This window comes from Suricata suricatta, chromosome 8 (assembly GCF_006229205.1).
Source record: "Suricata suricatta isolate VVHF042 chromosome 8, meerkat_22Aug2017_6uvM2_HiC, whole genome shotgun sequence".
Lineage (NCBI taxonomy): Eukaryota > Metazoa > Chordata > Mammalia > Carnivora > Herpestidae > Suricata > Suricata suricatta.
In genome coordinates, this window is record NC_043707.1 from 98,669,408 (window position 1) to 98,687,891 (window position 18,484).

The following is an 18,484-nucleotide window of genomic DNA, read 5'->3' on the forward strand; positions in this document are numbered from 1 at the left end:
TCTGTCTCTCATTTGAGGACCTTTGTGTGGTTTTTCCTTCTGTGGGGCTGTCATTGTTGAAGCTGCTACAGTATGAGCTCCACGAGAGTAGGTACATCTCTTCATAGTCACTGTTCCTCGAGTATTACTCGGCCCCCTGAGTAATTTCTAAGCAGTGAATGCTTAGAAAAGGAAAGGAAGGAAGAAAAGAGGAGAAAAGAAAGCACTTGCTCCAGGGCACCAATTAGTGGGACAGTGGGGACTAAAAGTCAACTTCTTTCTTCCTCGTTTGCTCCTCTTTAGTAACAATTCTTAATTTCTAAAATGTAACTTCCTTAGAGAAGTTGACTCAAGGTATCCTGTACTTTGGAGAGCTTAACCAACCGGTGTCAGCTACCCAGAAATTCAGGAAGGCTCCATACTGTAGCAATGGCATCCAACTACTGATGCGCAGACTCCGAGAATTAAATACAAATGTCAGAGACTCATGTTAAGAAACACATAGAAACGCCTTTTGAAATATTTTTCAAATCTTAATATTTTCTTCTCTAACTCTTCACTGAGGTTAAAAGAAAGAAGTTCTCATGTTGTCACCTCAATTTCTATTTTCTTTTCTCATAGGAGCCTCACGGATGGGTTGTGGATTTGGTAAATAAGGTATACAACTTTTATTAATATAGTCGTATTTTCCTTTTTTTAAAATGTTTTATTTTATTTTTGAGAGATGGAAAGAGACAGAGCACGAGCAAGGGAGGGGCAGAGAGAGCGGGAGACACAGAATCTAAGACAGGCTCCAGGCTCTGAGCTGTCAGCACAGAGCCCGATACGGGGCTCGAACTCACAGTGAGATCATGACCTGAGCTGAAGTCAGAAGCCCAACTGACTGAGCCACCCAGACTTCCCCGTATTTTCCTTCTTTTAATGAGATCACTTAGAGTTTGATATTTTAGGTAAATGACAGCTAGAGAGAACAATAAGATTTTTTTTTTTTTTTTTTTGCTATTTATTTTTGAGCGAGAGAAAGAGACAGACAGCATGAGTGGGGAAGGGGCAGAGAGAGAAACAGAATCTGAAGCAGGCTCTGAGCTGTCAGCACAGAGCCCAACATGGAGCTCGAACTCACAAACCATGAGATGATGACCTGAGCTGAAGTAGGACGCATAACCGGCTGAGCCACCCGGGCGCCCCTCAGTTCCTCCTCTTTTTATATGTGCTCTTGATGCAGATGAGCACCAGCATCAGGAGTTAGCACATCTCCTGCAGTGTGTCTCAGGAACAGTAGAATTATCTTTGTGATGACTTTCTCAAGATCAGTGTTCTAGAGCGCGTTGATAGAACAGAATGGTAGCCTTCGTTTCTTGCTTAAACTATTAATGTACAGCATTTTAAAATTAATTGTGCCCTCTTTCTTCTCAGTTTGGAGAATTAGGTGGATTTGCGGCAATCCAAGCCAAGCTTCATTCAGAAGATATAGAACTTGGGGTAAGTTAAACTACTCTGTGTGCCCACAGCAGAAGGTCGCTTTATTCGGGCTGTGTGTCGCTGGGGACAAGGTGGGCCCGGTGAGGGAGACATTACAGTGTCAGTTATCTCTCCAGGAGCAGCTTCAGTGGCTCCGATAAAGGAATGTTTACTCCTAATCATAACCAAATTTCAGTGTAGGGTGTTTGCCTTTATTTATTTATTTATTTATTTATTTATTCTTTTTTTTTTTTGCCTCATTTCTCTTTGCCTTAGGCACTTGCCTCTTAATTATGTGAAATTATCTTGCTTTTAAAGACAGTTGCCATGTGTAGCAAGCATACGTCTCCCTACAGTGTTATGACTCTGTTACATCAGAAGGTCTTATCTAGTTTTCCAGGCACAATAAGATATTTTATTTGAAGGTTGTTAGTAAGTTTTTTGGCCTTACAGAACTCGTAGATAACAAAAGGTTGTCACAGAAGTTTAGAATTTTCCCTCCACTACAGTGTATTCTCTTTTTATATGGAGAATATGCATTCTCTTTTTCATTTTCTCAAAAACATTTAACCTTACAGTAAGGGGAATAACTGAATCTTTTATTTTTCATGGAGCGCTGACCTGTTTGTAACTCAGAGCATTTTATTTTATTTCTGGTTGATTAATTATAATTATTCAATTAACTGCTTGTCACGTACTTGGCCACATGTAAGACACTGGGCTGGCTACTGTGATGTGATGGGCACGGAAGGTGACGTGGTGGAGTCATTGGCTGCCCCTAAGTGACGTGGGATGGTGCTCAGGGCAGTGCTTACTCCTGCGGAACCCTGACGCATGAGCTGGCTCACTCAGTCTGTCCGGGCGAGGGAAGTAACGTCCAGGAGAGAGACTGACTGAGTGCTTGGTAATAAACTGACCCTTTCTTGCCACCCTCTGTTTATCCTGAAAAATCAGTGTCAGCCAGTTGATGACACTTCTGCCAACAGTGACCAGGTAGGGTCGTCTCCCTTCCCGGATGTCAGCTAGGCTGTTTGGCCATCATTTTGATCCCCAATGAATGGACCAAGCATATTAGAAGTGACTGCTGATCTGGAAAATAATGGGTAAAGATTTAAGAAGCAAAACCGTTAAAACAAAAAACCCTTTCAGATACAGGGTTTTATCCAGTTTACTTATTTCTCAAGAACTGGCTCTAGAGGTCATTGGCCATATCAGAAATCAGCCTCAGAAGGGCGCCCGGGTGGCTCAGTCAGTTCGTCGTCCGACTCTTGATTTCGGCTCGGGCCACGACCTCACCACTCGTGGCTCTGAGCCCTACATCGGCCCCACACTGACAGTGCGGAGCCTGCGTGGGGCTCTCTTGCTCTTCCTTTCCCCACCGTGTGCATACGCTCTCCTTCCCTCAAAATAAATAAGATTAGAAAGAAGAAATTGCTTCATCTTTTTAACATGTTAAAATACTAATTTCTGACAGAGTTAATGTATTTAAAAAAAATACAAAGCAGTCCAAGTTTCTACCCTACTTGGAAGAGAATTGGCTTAAAGGTTGGATATATGGGAATCTGGGCTTACCCTCATTATTATCAGGTATCTTGAGGTTAAAGATTCCTCCAGGATTTTCCTCTTCGGTCAGATCATTTTTCAGAACAACCATGTTGTTTGCCGCAGTTGCTAGAGACTTCTGTTGCTTAGTTGTACTTGAGATGATAATGAAATTCAAGCATAGGAGAAAGAGATTCCAAAGATGGAGACTCTGATTTTACCAAATGAGTATTAGAATTTCACAATAAATGCCTGCTTCCTGACCAGTTAAGGTGACCATATCCTATAATAAATTTAGGCCACTGAGTATAAGTAGATGCACTCATTTTACATTTACATTCATATTTACATATTTTTGAATTTGAAAAGCACTGTGAAAAAACAACATTCACAATTGAACAGTTAAAGATACCTGTACAAAATAAGGAATGGAGGTCGCCTGTCCTCCACCCCACCCCCATCCTTTTCTGCCTACCTCCTAGGTAATAGTCGCCTGTTTGGTCCATAGCGTTTCTGACTTTCTCCTAAATTTATGTGCACGTTCTTTCCTGCTTTCTCTTTCTTTAAGACTGAACTGTAATCAAGCTGTACCTAGTAGCATGGTTTCGGTTAACAGTGTATCATGGACATCTTCCCAGGTCAGTGCTGTCCTTGTTTCTAGTGGCTCTCGTGTTCCCGCAGCTGGCATACCACGGTGCTGCCAGTTACCCGCGGGCTCTGCGTAAATATGCACACTCATCTCTGTGTGCATATGCTACCATTTCTGAAGGACAGATTCCCAGAAAGTGTGATTTTTCACATAATTCGTAGTATTAAATCTCTTTCCAAAAAGTGTGTTCCAGTCTGTAGTCCCATAAACTGGTTTCCTATTTATCTTGCTAGTACTGAATTATTTTCTGTCTTCAGTGTTTTTCATCATAATGGGAGAAAATAGTGTTTTGTTATTTAATCTGTAAACCCTCATTTCCTGTGAATTTGAGCATTTCATCATGTGATTATTGGCTGTTTACATTTCTTCTATAAATCGACATAATTATCTAGGTTTCTTTGGGGTTTTATTATTAACTTTCAGGGATCCTTTTTATGTTCAGCACGTCAATGCCATGTCTATTTTATGTATTTGAAACTTTTCCTCCCAGCCTTTTGCTTCTCCTTTTTTTTTTTTATTGATACTATCTTTTGTTTCAGGAAAGTGCTACAATGTTTTTCATGGAAGTCTTCAGTGTTTTTTGTTGAGAGCACATTTCACTCCTTCCCCAATTATTCTCTCCTTTTTCAAATAAAAACTTTTCATATTCTACAATATACATTTTAAGTCTTTCAACCGTTTCTCCAAAGAAGTCTTACTGGCATTATGATGATTTAAATTATATTCCGTTTCTATACCAATTTAAATGGATCGACACCTTGTCATCAGTTCTTAGAGGCCAGAGGTATGGTTTGTCTGGTCATTCATTCATGACTTGATCGAGTCATCGTTTCAAATTATCTCTGAAAGGGACTTACCTAATGCTGAAAGGAAAAACCCTTTCACGGCGATATCTGACCTTCACTGTCCTTGTTCTCAGGCGGTCTCGGCGTTGGTGCAGCCCTTGGGGGTATGTGCGGAGTACCTCAATCCCTCCGTGGTTCAGGTAAGAGGAGGCCACTTTGTCCGCTTCGGAAGGTGGCCTGACACATACAAACGGTAGTAATTACCTTTCTATCGGTAGTTCAGAATTGTACCTAGTTCTCTCTTTTTCAGATTGGCCATGTTTCTAGTAAAAATACTATCAGAAAATAACTAAAAAATAGGTAATAATTTAAAGTAGGGGAGACCTCTAATATTTAGGAAGATTACTTACCTTTTCAGTGTGTGTATCATTTATCAAATATAATTTATATGCGATTACATGTATTTTTGTTTCCTTATCTGTAAAACAAACGGCATATGTCCCGACCCCCTTCACAGGATTGTTCAAGGATCCAGGGCCATTATGTATTAAATTAGATCACTGCCGAGCACCCCACTGGGCTTCCTCGCTAGCTAAGTCGCTTCTGAATAGTGGCGTGGCCGCACATCTTGTGTGACCTCCTGTCCCTGTGGGTTCTAAGTCAGCGGGTCCTAGCACAGTCAGAACTGGGCATGTTAGTTTTCTAGTGCTTAAGGCCTATTATATTTTCTTGTTTCCTTTCCACCTTAGTTAACGAGTTTTACTGAATGAAGTGATGCTTTGAAATACCTTCATTTTTTTAGTTTCTTTGTAAATAGGTCTGTGAAACCCGTAACTTTCACAGAGATTTTTTTTTTAATCACTATAAATGGCTTTGGAAGCATAGAGTCCCTTGGGAGCAGTGTTTTTGTATGCACTGTTCCTTCTTGCTAATATCTCATTTACTGAGGGCCATTTTAACAAGGGAGATAGGATTTTTTTAGTAGGTTCCGGAGAGTTCTACCATTTCTAAGTGTTAAATGCTTTCTTTAAATGTCAAAGTAATCTGCAAGATTTTTACATGAAATCAGATGGCTAATTATGTATTTCTTCATTGGGGATGTTACATTCTTTAGAACATTTCATGTTCTTTCACTTTATTAAACATATAATCATTAGTTCTATAGTTGAAACACTAAGATATAAATGATTTGACTTTTTAATAATTTAATAATGAATGCTAATAATTTTATAATTGGCTTTGTAATCATCAGAGCCAGGATTGGATTGTTAAATGCTCTTTACCCATGCATTGCCTTTTGGAAAGAGATTGAGCATAAATATTCTCGCTTCTAATTAATATAAAATTCTTTAGAAAATCTAAGTTTTAGGGGCACGTGGGTGGCTCAATTGATTAAGCGTCCAACTTCGAGTCAGGTCGTGATCTCACATCGGGCTCTGTGCTGACAGCTCAGAGCCTGGAGCCTGCTCTAGATTCTGTGTCTCCCTCTCTCTGTCTGCCCCTCCCTCCCTCACACTCTGTCTCTCTCTCAAAAAAATTAATAAACACTAAAAAAAACCCTCAATTTTTTATATATAAATATATTTATTTACATAAATAAGCACAGGAGACTTTAAAAGAAGTAAAAAGTATTGAATTTCCAACCAAAGCCTATTTAACTTTATTTTAATAGCCAGCCTTAAATTTACTCAGCAATATATTTATGCTGTGAGTTTATGCTCATACCATATTGACATCATATTACAAGATACAAATTAATGGTGGTCTCTGCCACTTGCCACTTGTCTGCTTTGGAAGGCATTTGTAACGCTGTGCCTTGTCCTTCTCTTCTGTCACATGGTGCTCAATCGTGCTCTCCGAGCTGCAGTAAGAAGCGGGGTGAGCTGCCAGCAAGAGGGGAGTGCTGCCTCCCACCCTGACGGCCCCCGTCTTCACGGGACAGTGGGCGCAGATATAAAGGACAGATTCTAGTTGGATAATCGCCTGGTGTCATTCTAATTCATTGCTGATATCTTCTTGGCTTTGACAGCCAGACACCGTCTTCTCTTGTCACCAGATAAGTTTTAAAAAATCATTTTACTTTGTTGGAAGTGAGCATTTAGAGCTAGCTGATACTTTCCTGTTCCTCACGTAATCAGTTACCTGATTGTGCTACCGTTCTGGAGTGGCGTGTTGCAGGAGTTTCCTCTGTCGGCTTCATTTCTATCAGCACACAAAAATAGTGCGTGGCACGGCACTTTTCTGGTGTGTGGTCTGTGCTTACATGAAGTTGTTAAAATCAAACACAAAACATTTATTACAAAAGTAGTATGTGTTCGTGCTTCATGTTTTAACAGTTGGTTTGTATGTCTTTGATCACTCTTTACGAGACAGTGATGACGGGGATTGCGCCCTGTGGTATTAAAGGAGCTGGGGCACAGAGTCGGGTAAGGGCCTGCTTGGGCTGGCAGGAGCCAGCTCGGGGGCTCTGATACTCGAATTGAGATCCTTCCAGTGCACTCTGTCCTTTGCGAAGTGTGAATGAAGACATGTCTGCTCTCCAGTTCTGGGGCAGCATCTGGAGGCTTTATTAACCACAGGACATCTTTCCTGCAGCCAATGCTCGACCCGGTCATCCTTGCTGCGATCCGGGATGTGCGGAGCGTGGAGGAAAAGGACCTCAAAGACAAGGTGAGTCCTGTCTCCATCCCGGAGGCCCCTTGCCTGGTAGCCCACAGGACACAGCCAGCACTTGGGGAGCAGGGCTCACACACTACCCTTTGGATTCTGGCCACACACCACTCACATCAAATTCATGTGACATTTTCTAACCAAAAAATACTTTTTGTGAAGCATCAGGATTCTGAAGCACCAGGTTGGCATGAAATCAATAGAGTGAATACAGGGTTCTCAGTAAGTGATACCATTAGAATTTTACTAACATGTTGATTTAGATGGTATCATAATAAGTATAGCATTGAAGAAGCTTTTAAATAATCCAGTGCTACCAGCTTATCCAAAGTTGTTTAAAGGAATTTTAGCATTTAAGTTTAACACTATGTATTTTGTTGGCCTTGAAATTCTCACAGGACCCTTCCCTTTGCTCACCTGTGTGCTAACTTTTGTTTAGAAGCAAACTAGGTAATTGACCATGTGGAGTATCCAGTGCCCCCCAGCCACTGTTGTTGAAAATGTCCTGTATTCCTGTGTGTGAATAGGGGTCAGAATGTTTTAATGGCTCCTTTTCTGTTTGTGTGTGCTTTTAATAAAAGAGATTGGTTAGCATCCCTGAGCTCTTGTCTGCCATCAAGTTACTCTGCATGCGCTTCCAGCCCGATCTGGTGACCGTGGTAGATGACCTTCGATTAGACATCCTGCTGCGCATGCTGAAATCACCACATTTTAGCGCGAAAATGAATTCCCTCAAAGAAGTAAGTTTTGTATTTGTTTCTAGAAGTCTTAGAGCACAGATACTTTAAGTTCCACCACAACTTGTGGTCATTAATACCAGAATGTTGGGAAATGAAGAAGAATTTCTTGTAATGCTACAAAAAAGAGATAACTGATTATATATAAAATCATTACCTATGTTTATCATTGTTAATGTGATCTTTCTACATGTGTCACATTCAAAATTCATTCTCTGAAATACTTGGAAATATTTAGTGTTATTTGTGAAATTGCCCAGAGACTGCCATTCTTGACTGCATGTTCTTTTTAAAGCGATACCAGGAACAAGTAGTCTGTTAGCTTATTACAGTAACTGGCCTCTGATACTTTTTGGCTAATTATCAGACCACATTGTAACACTGTAAAAGTCACAGGATACATATACATGTATATGAAGATTTTGACTATGCGTATTTGCACTAGATTCTGTCACAACAATCCTGTCTTTTTAGGTAACCAAACTAATAGAAGATAGCACTTTATCCAAATCTGTGAAGAATGCTATAGATACAGACAGATTGTTAGATTGGCTGGTTGAAAACTCAGTTCTGTCCATTGCATTGGAAGGTAAGTTGCTTTTTAAAAATATGTATTTCTTAACACATAATTGTAAGTAAATGTATTTTTATATTAAAGATATTAAAGAAAAGTATGAAAATGTTTTGACTTATTAGCCTTTAAATCTACTAGCAAGTTAGTACTGCTTTGAATGAATAGAATCGTATTTAGAAAGTCCGCGTTCACTGAATCTGTCTGCCTCTCGGGTTTTCTTTCTTAGGCAACATAGACCAAGCTCAATACTGTGACCGTATAAAGGGGATTATTGAACTCTTGGGGAGCAAATTGTCTTTAGATGAGCTTACTAAAATTTGGAAGATACAGGTAAGTTGGTCAGAATTATTTTTGCCTTTTTCTGACGTTTCTGTCAGAAGGAGAGGGAGGAGGCTGGCGAACGAGCAGGGAGTTGGTCTTCTGTCTTGCTTTAGTGCGAGCAGCGCTACTCAGATCTGTTCTCTTGAGATCGTATCTGTGAAAAAGGATTGTGTTGCTCAGAAGATGTAAAGCCACCCCGCCAGCCTAGTCTTCCCATTTCTCAGATTTAAAAAAGTGACTCACCTTCCCACAGGCCACACAGCAGTTAGCAGCAGGAATTGTATGTTTTCTTGTCTGTCAGCCTCCTGTTCTTTCCACTGTGTTTGCGTGTCCGTGTTCATGGACCGGTGTTTCCTGTCCAGTCCTGTTGGGGAGAACGAAAGGAACACCCTACCAGGGCCTCCGCAGCTGTGACGGGCACACCGCAGCCTTCGCTCTTGTTTTCTTCACCCTGTCAGTAATCCATGTGACTCGTCTTCCTTCTGCTTTTCTGGCACCCTCTTTAAGCCTCCTTTACCAACTCACTGTCTTCTACCTTGTGAATATTAGTTTCTTTCAAGCCTTAGTCCTTAGCCCTTTGTTGAATGTGTACTCTTCCATTAGGCAGTTTCCTCTACTCCTGTGGCTTTAACAGCTTCTGGATGCTGCTGACTCTTAGAATTCTACCCCTAATCCACACCTCTTCTTGGCCCTCCCGTGCAGTGTATCTAAATGTCTATATAACTCGTGCGCCTTCATGCATGCCGTCTTGTAGGCATCTCAAATTCACTGTCAGCACCTAGCCCTTTCCCAGTCTGGTTCAGTAATGGCATCAGCCTTCAACTAGTTGCCAAGAAAGAGGCCTGGAGCTTGCCTCGACTATACCCCGTGAGACACCGTATCAGTCAGAACCTGGTCAGGAAACAGACGCCGCACAAGATATCTCTGAGGGGATCGGACACAGGGGGCTGCTGACAAAGGTGTTGCTCCTGTGGAAGAGCCGAAGAGAGAAGTAGGAATGCTGGAGGAATGGAGTGGGGTGAGGGCATAGGCATGCAAGGAACGGAGTCTGCTTCTGTAGGTGCTTTCACTGCAGATGCCGGGATTGTCCAAGAGCCAGGGGACTGGCACCCCCCAGTTGGGCTTCTGGAACCCCGTGCCGCCACCAGGCCGGCACCTAATCCACTCCCTGAGGGCAGAGCAGTGCTGCTTTCTTCCCCTGCCTTCTCATCACCCAGCAGTGCCACTCATGGGCAGGGCCTCAGGGGAGCATAGCTAGTAGGCTAGTAGAGGGAACGTGATCTGCAGTCTCCCAGCCTGGCAGCAGAGAGCAGACTCTGGAACGTTAGGTGCAGGACCAACAGAAAACCGTCACAGGTCCTACAGATCTTCCTTCCCATGTCTGCCTTAGTTGAGTCCTCTCAGATTGTTGTGAGTGTAAGTCGTGAACCCACATAAGGCTGAAGATTAGAGACCATGGTGGATATAATGTATATCCCAGCTGCGTCCAGTGAATGCTTGTCTGTGGTGGGTACTGGGCAGATTCTTGTGCAATTGCATCTAAAAACGTCCCTGCCGTCTACGGCCATACCACCCTGAACGCGCCCGATCTCGTCTAAAAACGTCCCTGCCTTTCAAGCCCGCCACATGGTGAGCAGAGAGGCATGACAGAGTCCGGTTTAAGGTCATAAAGTGAGTTTCCACTGTAAGGGCAGCCACAGGGCCTGTATCTCTGAGGTAGAGACTGACTGCCCAAGGGCATTGTTCTTTGAAGTTATAAAGTATCTATGAGCAAAATAGGAACTGAGGTAGAGAGTCCGCTCAGCTGAGGCCTTCAGGCTCATTTCTAAAGTACAGGAAGTGAAAGTAAAGTGCGGCAATCAATTTGAATCCTTATTTGCCAGTTGAAAATAGTTTGCACTCCCCTTGAAATGAATATGTCAGGTTGAGAACTTGAGTCTCATCTTCTTAAAGATTCAGTGCTGCTAGGAATTTAACCAAGGCCAACTGATGGTCATCAACAATGTTTGCTTCCTTTAGTTTTGCCAGTATTATCATGCAAGTGGATGCCCATGAAACTAGAGTCTGTTTATCCTTATTACTGTTGTGCTTTTGCTTCTGTCCGTTGCAGATGAGGGGGGTTGAGGGGGACGGGGGTAGGATAGGAGGCCTGAGGTTTTTCCCTAGTTCCACGACCTAACGTGCCCCCAATGTTTCCTTTTCCAGTCGGGACAATCATCTACTGTGATCGAGAACATCCATACTATTATTGCTGCAGCAGCTGTCAAATTTAATTCAGATCAGCTTAATCATTTGTTTGTTCTCATTCAGAAGGTACGTGTCCAGTCAAACGTGCTAGCTTTTTAAGTTTTTTCTAAAAGAAGCTCCCTGCTCTAATCTCGCGGTGTCTAAACATACTCTTTAGTAACCCCTTTTAGCTCAAGTGTAATGTCTCTGCGTATTTTGCCGGTTTGATAACACTGGATTGTCTTGTCTTTCCCCTTCCACAGAGCTGGGAGACTGAAAGCGATAGAGTAAGACAGAAGCTGTTGAGTCTGATTGGACGAATAGGCCGTGAAGCTCGCTTTGAGACCACTTCTGGAAAGGTAGAACCGAATTAATCTTTCCAGCTGCAAGTACTTTATGCAGTTGTCTGTGTGTGGCGGTGGGGCTCACCTTGTGTGGTGTCGTTGTAGGTGTTAGATGTGCTCTGGGAACTGGCACATCTTCCGACCCTGCCCAGTAGCCTTATTCAGCAAGCCCTGGAGGAGCACCTGACAATCCTGAGTGACGCATATGCCGTGAAGGAAGCGATCAAGAGGAGCTACATCATCAAGTGCATCGAAGATATTAAAAGGGTTGGTCTTCTCCTTGACCTAGTTTTGTTGTCAGAGCAGCAGTAGGATTGTCTGAGTAGTTGGAGCCAAATAGTTTTTTGAGCCTCTTTGGTAAACTCAGTGTGCCACCTGGAAACTCTTACCTTAGGGGCAAAGATTGGGAAATTATAGGTATTACTTTTACCAAGTCACTTACATCTTTCAAAATTAATTTCAGCCTGGAGAATGGTCAGGTTTGGAAAAAAACAAGAAGGATGGATTCAAGGTAAGCATTTTCAGATGGAACCACCTACAAGGTATACTAATGTAATAATTTCTTTTAGTAAGTGTTTTGGTGTTTCCTTGGGTAATGCTCAGAAACTGCTGTCTATTCACAAATCCAAGGTCACATTCACAGAGTAGTTTTATCATTTTTAGAAAATTATAAGACCTTTAACTTCGTGTTTTCTTTTTTAAATTAAATACAAAGTATGCATCATTGTAATAAGTACAATGGATTTTGCATAAATACCATGCCCATTTTTCTGCCATGAGGGAGAGGTGGAAGAACGTTCTAGAGTAAGGAAGACAAGGAAAGGAGACTGATTCAGTGCTGGCACACAGTTGTTACTCAGGTGCCTGGTTCAGAGGTATACAGGAGGTGATTCCTTAGTGAGTCCTGCTGCTGGGGCCCGATACTAGGAGGCGGGCTTCCGTGTGACAGCCAGCGGGGCCACTGCTGTGGGAGCCCTCCCCCTCGGGGCTCTGGCCTCCGGGCTGCTGGGGACCTGGCGGCTGCCCTTGGAAAGAGTCAGCAGTGATGACTAGCAGTGCTTAGACGTCCAGTTTGTGCTCCACGGCGCTGACCTTGGGGCCGCTCACTAGAGCAACCTCTCCTGTTGCAGCAGCACCTCCCCGCGCCCCCTCCCACCCCCCCACCCCCCACCCAGAGCAGTGTCCTCCCCTGGCCTAGGCCCTTGGATTGCCCAGACCAAATGGAGGGCCTCCTAACAAGAGGGATTTCATTTTCTTGTAACAACAACAAAAAAAAAGGTTTGAGTGAATGTGGTTAGTCATTTCATTGGTTAAACATTTTTCTTGGCTTTCGTGAATAAGTTATTTCTTTAAAGGATCTTGAATACTGCTGATTTTCACTGGTATATTCAGAAACTCTTAGCGCTTGTTAAGAGACCGTGGTGGTTCACTGGGCTTTTATTAAGTTACTTGTGGTCATAAAGTTTAGTTGGGGACACATACAAACTTTGTGTTTCAGGTTGGTGACGCTGAAATGTGATCAGGTGAATTTTCTACATATAACCTAGCCATAGAAAGATGTCCAAAAAGTCACTCACAAACTGGAGCGAATGATGCTCAGGTTTGAAGGAATTATTCCTTTAATTCAACAACACTGCTCTTGTTCTCAGATACAGTTTGAGTTTTTCCAGTTTTCTCAGCTCGGTGGTTCAGATACTTTATTACAGCCTCTGTCTTTGCCATTGCACCTCATCCAGAATTGTGTAAGGAGTTTGGGCCCTTCAGTAGTGATAGCAAGACGGAGAGGGTATCTGTCGACAAACAGTCTTGTCTTCTCAGCAGCAGATGCGTTTCTTTATAAATCTGAGGGTCCCAGCTGAAGGGACCTTTTCTTCCCTCCAGGGAACCGGCTTTTGAAGCCAGCACCCCTCCTGCCGTCCGCTCCCCCCTCGCTGTGGCTCAGCATGACTTAGCTCTTCCAGCCAAGGCATCACCGCCTCTTTGTTGCTCCTCTTTGTGGTCACTTCATTCATGCCTTTTGTTTTATAACAAAGCTCAAGTTGCATGGTGGTTTTTGGAGTCGGTTTGTGAGACTGGAAAGGAGTACCCTTTTTTATTTCCCACTGCTCCCGGTGAAAGGAATTCCGACGTACGGTGATTTCATTCCAAATGATAACACCTTGCATCTACGTGGCACTTTTCAGTGGGCTGAGTGCTGTCACAGAGACGCTGTGAGCGCACACGTGGCTGAGGGGGGCAGGGGGAAGATCAGAGCCCCCGGGATGTGGCTCCAGGCAGGGGGGTGAGTTCTGCACTGCCACTAAAGGTGTTTTTCTATGCTATGCCCTTTCCTGCCAGGCAGCAAGGTGGGCTGACTGGGGATTATGTCTCCCTGCCAGGCTACACAGAAACTAAGCAAAGGGTAAGACAAGCTCACCCACCGCTTCCTCCCTCCCACCCTCAGCTACCTCTGTTCCCCCAGCTGACCCCCCTTCCCTCTGCTTTCAACACTTTTAAAGTCCCCGGATTCCACTGTTGTGTTCAGAAGTTCTGACCTCTATTTCTCAACTTTATTTCTGTAGATTCTGCCAGGATAACCTTGGCGCCCTTGGTTCCTTTCCTCTTTCCTGTGCTTCCTTTATACCTTCCACTGTTTACCCCCAACCCTCTCCCTCTTTTTTCGCTTTTTTTCCTTCAATTAAAAAGCTTAAATGTACTCATCTAAAAAAAAAAATTACAAAACCAAAAAAAGTCATTTTTACTCAAGTAGCAGTGTTTGCATACTCCCTAAATCATTCTCTAAAGCCCCCCCACCCCAGCACAGTGCCTGGCAGCTTCCGAGTAGACGCCCGTCCCTTCCTCTTACTCCTCCCCTTCACCCCGTGAGGACACTAAACCGTTACTTACCCAGAGTGGAGTGGCCTCTGCTTGCCAAAGCGTGTCATTCAAAGCGAAAGTAGCAGGATGCCCTCAGCGCAGCCTCACAGTGATGTGGTTAGCACAGGAGGAAACACTTTTCTTTAAAACGTCCTCCCCTGCAAAACTTTTGCGAAACTTTGTACTTTGAACCTAGGTAAATGGCTAGGTGTGATGAGAAAGTGGGGATGTTCAGCTTTGAGAAGAGAATTCAAGGAAGGATGTGAAGGTGTTCTTCAGAGACTCAAGTTGTGATAGAGGAGTTTGATCCCACTGACCTTTGAATGTCTTCCAAGGAGTCGCAGGAGGCCCGTTTCAGTATGAGAGAGCAGTGACCTTTCCGTGAGGATCTGCTGTAGAATGCACGGTCCCCCCAGCTCGGGACGCTCTCGGAGACTCTAGTCACTTCACTCAAGTGAGGATGTAGGCGTAGGTTTGCAGGCTACACCAGCTGACCTCGAAGGCTTCATCTAACACTGAGAGTCTAATTTGGACATGCTGTGACCTCCTACTTCTGAAACCTCAGCTCACCTGAGGTGCCTCACCACCAGGCATTATCAAATATGCTCATTTTAATTGTTCGCCATAGTCTCTTGCCCCTTTGGTTAGCAGTGAAAAATAATTTAAACTGTCCTTGTAACCGAGCTACATAGTGTCATGGATATGAAGGAATAAATAACCCCTTTCCTGTTTGCTAAACTCTAGAAAGGCTGTCTCAGAAATACTTCTAAATTCCAATCTTACGTGATTTCCTGAATTTTATTGGATAATGAGCTACTTTCATGGGATTATTTTCTATGTTAAATAAAAATATTCTAACCATCAATTACTTAGTTTGCCATAATGATGCTTTTCAATAAATCCAAATATTTGCTAACGGGGTTCATATTTATAGCCTCATGTTTATAGTTCTCTTGGTAGGTATCAGTTTGGACTTTAGCCTTAGGGTTTTATTCTTTGTCATTTTGCAACTGTTATATTTTAGCGGAGATATGTAGGTAGTCTTGCAAATAGTTGGCCTTTAACAGATAATTTATTTCTCTGATTCTAAGATGCCAGTGATTGTAACCTGCATTACAGATTTAGTAAGTTTGCAAAGAGAAAAAGAAACTACATTTTCGTGTTACTGTTCATTTGTTTAAATTCACACTCAGAGTTTGAATCTGAGCCTCTCTTTGACCCATATGTACGGCTTCACTGGCACAGTCCTTTTCATCTGTGGTAGTGACTTTGACCTCTGTAAGAATTACTGTATGCTTCCAAGGCATGGTAAAGAGTGTGGAAGTTTGTGTCATCCTTTTTTTTATAAAACTCAGACTGCTTTTTTCATGAACTGAGTCAAGTTGTGTATACTACAAGACGTACAGCTTCTCTTGAATTTTGGGCGCAACCTTTGGACAGAGCCATTTCGTGTTGGGTGACACGGCCCTTCACAGGGTGTGAGGCTGTCACACCACATTCCCCTGGCTTGAGAAACGCTTCAGACCGAGACCACTACCAGTATCGTTTGCTTTTGAGTTGACAGACACGACAAGCTAGTTATGTCACATCCTAGTGTCTCTTTGACAGTTTAAGTAACAAGTCTGTGATCTAAGTTTAAGCCAAAAAGCCATCCTTGTTTGGCGCTCCATCTGTGAATCACAACTCAAACGACAGGTAGATGAACAGCTCTCCTGTCAGCTCAGGGTGCACGTCCTCAGGTAAGGACAGCTGTGTCAAAACTCACTCCCTCCTAGTGGCTGCTGAGTTACTTTTGACAAAATTGTAAGAAGTGTCAATTTTAGAAATGTTGAAGCTTATAAAACCTGTATCTTAGAATCCTGGAAATACAGTATTTGCGGATTGACTGGCTCATCTCCAAGAAAACCAGCCTTGTTCTTGGCAATAGCTCGCTCTCGTTCATATTCAGCAGTATGCTGTTTTTCTGCCAGAGACAGAAAGTGTATTCTTCAGAAGTATTTTCTGCCCCATAAAGGTCTTCATCTTACAGAAAGACTTGAAGAAGCAAGAAGGCTTTAAAAACAAAAGCAAAATTCAGCCTTTAAAATTGAAGGCTAAGGACTTAAAACTTGCACGCAGTTTTTTAGACACTTCATCGATTATTTGATTAATAGTGTTAAACTGACGGTCTTCCAAGTATTATGAATCTCTTCATTTGAAAAATTTTATCTATTAAAGAGCAGTTCTCTTTTTTAAAGATTATTTCACGAACATCAGACTTTTCAGATATGTACTATGAAGATCTAGATAGGCCTGTACCAGTTTCAGAAATAACATTAGAAAGGGGTTTTGACAAATATAAAGTATAAATGTAAAGTGGCTCTCATAATGAATAAAAATTGAATTCTCTCTTGTAAAACTGTTTTAACTAGGAGATACAAGCAGATCATGAGTATTTTCTTTCCTATTTAAACCATTCTCAGTATCTTGATCATATGATTGGTATCTTAGTCATATAATTGTAGAAAATCATATTTTTATACCATTTTACTCACCAGCCAGTTCAGAATTATCCAAGTTAGACTTTGCCCATCAGTTTATTTTCATTATGTCAACATGTCCTGGCAGCCTGTGCTACTTAATCTATCCTCTGAAGTTGCTAATTCCTTGTTGTCTGTTTTTTGCTGATGTACCCTGTACATTTACTGTCACTTCACATCCACTCCTGTTTGCAGTTCTTGGCCTTAGGAAATTGCATGCGGAGTAAGACGTTGAAGACTGAATTATGAATGCATGGAGATGAGCTGTAAATGAGCAGTGTGAAGAAAAAAATAATAGACTGTGTAGCCATAAAACCAAATTGACTGGGGAAGTTTTTATAGCTAATAAATTTTGCCCGCTGTTCATTTCCAGGTGTAACTAATGCAACTTCTTTTTAACTCTAGTCATCTCAGCTTAATAACCCCCAGTTTGTGTGGGTGGTGCCCGCTTTGCGTCAGCTCCACGAGATCACTCGCTCCTTTATAAAACAGACCTATCAAAAGCAAGACAAGGTAAGACAGTAGCAGTATTTGATCAGTATGCAATTCCACTTACTTACACAGCCTTTCTAATAACAGAACCTAAATAAGATTGCTCACTGTTTTACATTTTTTTGATTATTAAAACAGTTCATTTATATTCTTTAATAATGAGCATAAACATCATTCTGCTCTCCTTTCTACAGGAGCTTTTCTTTTGCTCTACCCTTCGTTCATTTCCTTTTTATTTCCTTAACTTACTGAAATGATTATGCCAGTTTTTAAAAGTTTGAATGGTGTTTTAGAAATGTATTTGAAAAGATGTAAAGACCCTGATCTCAGGAAGATTAGGTTGTTTAAAGGACCTGGAGCTTCCTCTGTGTACGAGTCTTGGGAGGAAAGATCTGGAAAAGTACACAGGAAGTGAAAAGATCCCTTTTTGAAATTTGTCTTTAAAAAAGAAGAGAGAGAGAGAGTTTCTTAGAAGCAAAAAATTGGCAGAGAAGTGTATTGGCGCCCAGTAAATGCACATACTGGGTGATTGTATTTGCTTTCGTGTCGGGAATGGCAGTGGTGGACTCCTTAGGTTTGCAGAGCCCCCCACGAGGGCTGCGTGCTAAAGCGGAAGCTTCTGTCCAACTCCCAGAACAACTGCCGACGCTCATGCTGTTTTTCTTTCTGTTGTTTTTGCCAAGAGCATTATTCAAGACTTGAAGAAAAATTTTGAGATCGTGAAATTGGTAACAGGAAGTTTGATAGCTTGTCATCGACTTGCAGCTGCTGTGGCTGGACCCGGAGGCTTGACTGGCTCGACCCTGGTGGACGGCAGATACACTTACCGGGAGGTACCCGACGCTGTGCTTTCGTGTCGTGCTTGGCGGCGTCCGGTTGGCCTTGTGCGCTTGACCTAGGAAAGTGACACTGGTCAGGGGTCCCTCTCAGAGGTGGCATGAGGTTTCTTCGTAGTGATGGAACAGCTCTGTTTTGACTGTAATCATTTTAAACGAAAAGTTTAGAAAAGTGTTATTTGTGGGTGAATCGTTCAGCGAGTCACCTTAGAACTGCCTGTGGAGAAGTGATAAAGATAGCCGTCTTTCCTAGAAAATGAGAATGGTCTGTGCTGTGGAGAATCGTTTTGTTTTTTAAATCAATTGATTAGCAATACTGTGTTTAAAACGTAGACAAAATCTTACCCGCATTTGTGGTATTTCCACGTGAAATACTGACATGATATTTCCCTGCCATCCTGACTCCACTAGAATTTGTAATAGACTTGAAATTGCTTCCACTGTGTTGTGCTGTTAACTTACCAACAGACGTCTCAGGTTTATTTCACCCTAA

At 42.4% G+C, this 18,484-nt stretch overlaps 1 protein-coding gene across 1 annotated transcript in view; it reads left to right on the forward strand.

The window, feature by feature from the left end:
* Positions 1-18,484, forward strand: part of USP24 (ubiquitin specific peptidase 24) — a 137,792-nt gene that overhangs the window by 40,945 nt on the left and 78,363 nt on the right. Inside the window, exons 7-19 of the mRNA XM_029945824.1 lie at positions 601-636; positions 1,396-1,461; positions 4,551-4,616; positions 7,012-7,086; positions 7,668-7,826; positions 8,298-8,412; positions 8,624-8,727; positions 10,924-11,031; positions 11,208-11,303; positions 11,394-11,555; positions 11,752-11,799; positions 17,069-17,176; positions 17,839-17,988. Of these exons, the coding sequence (XP_029801684.1) occupies positions 601-636; positions 1,396-1,461; positions 4,551-4,616; positions 7,012-7,086; positions 7,668-7,826; positions 8,298-8,412; positions 8,624-8,727; positions 10,924-11,031; positions 11,208-11,303; positions 11,394-11,555; positions 11,752-11,799; positions 17,069-17,176; positions 17,839-17,988 (1,293 nt within the window). The remainder of the gene's footprint in view (positions 1-600; positions 637-1,395; positions 1,462-4,550; positions 4,617-7,011; positions 7,087-7,667; positions 7,827-8,297; positions 8,413-8,623; positions 8,728-10,923; positions 11,032-11,207; positions 11,304-11,393; positions 11,556-11,751; positions 11,800-17,068; positions 17,177-17,838; positions 17,989-18,484) is intronic.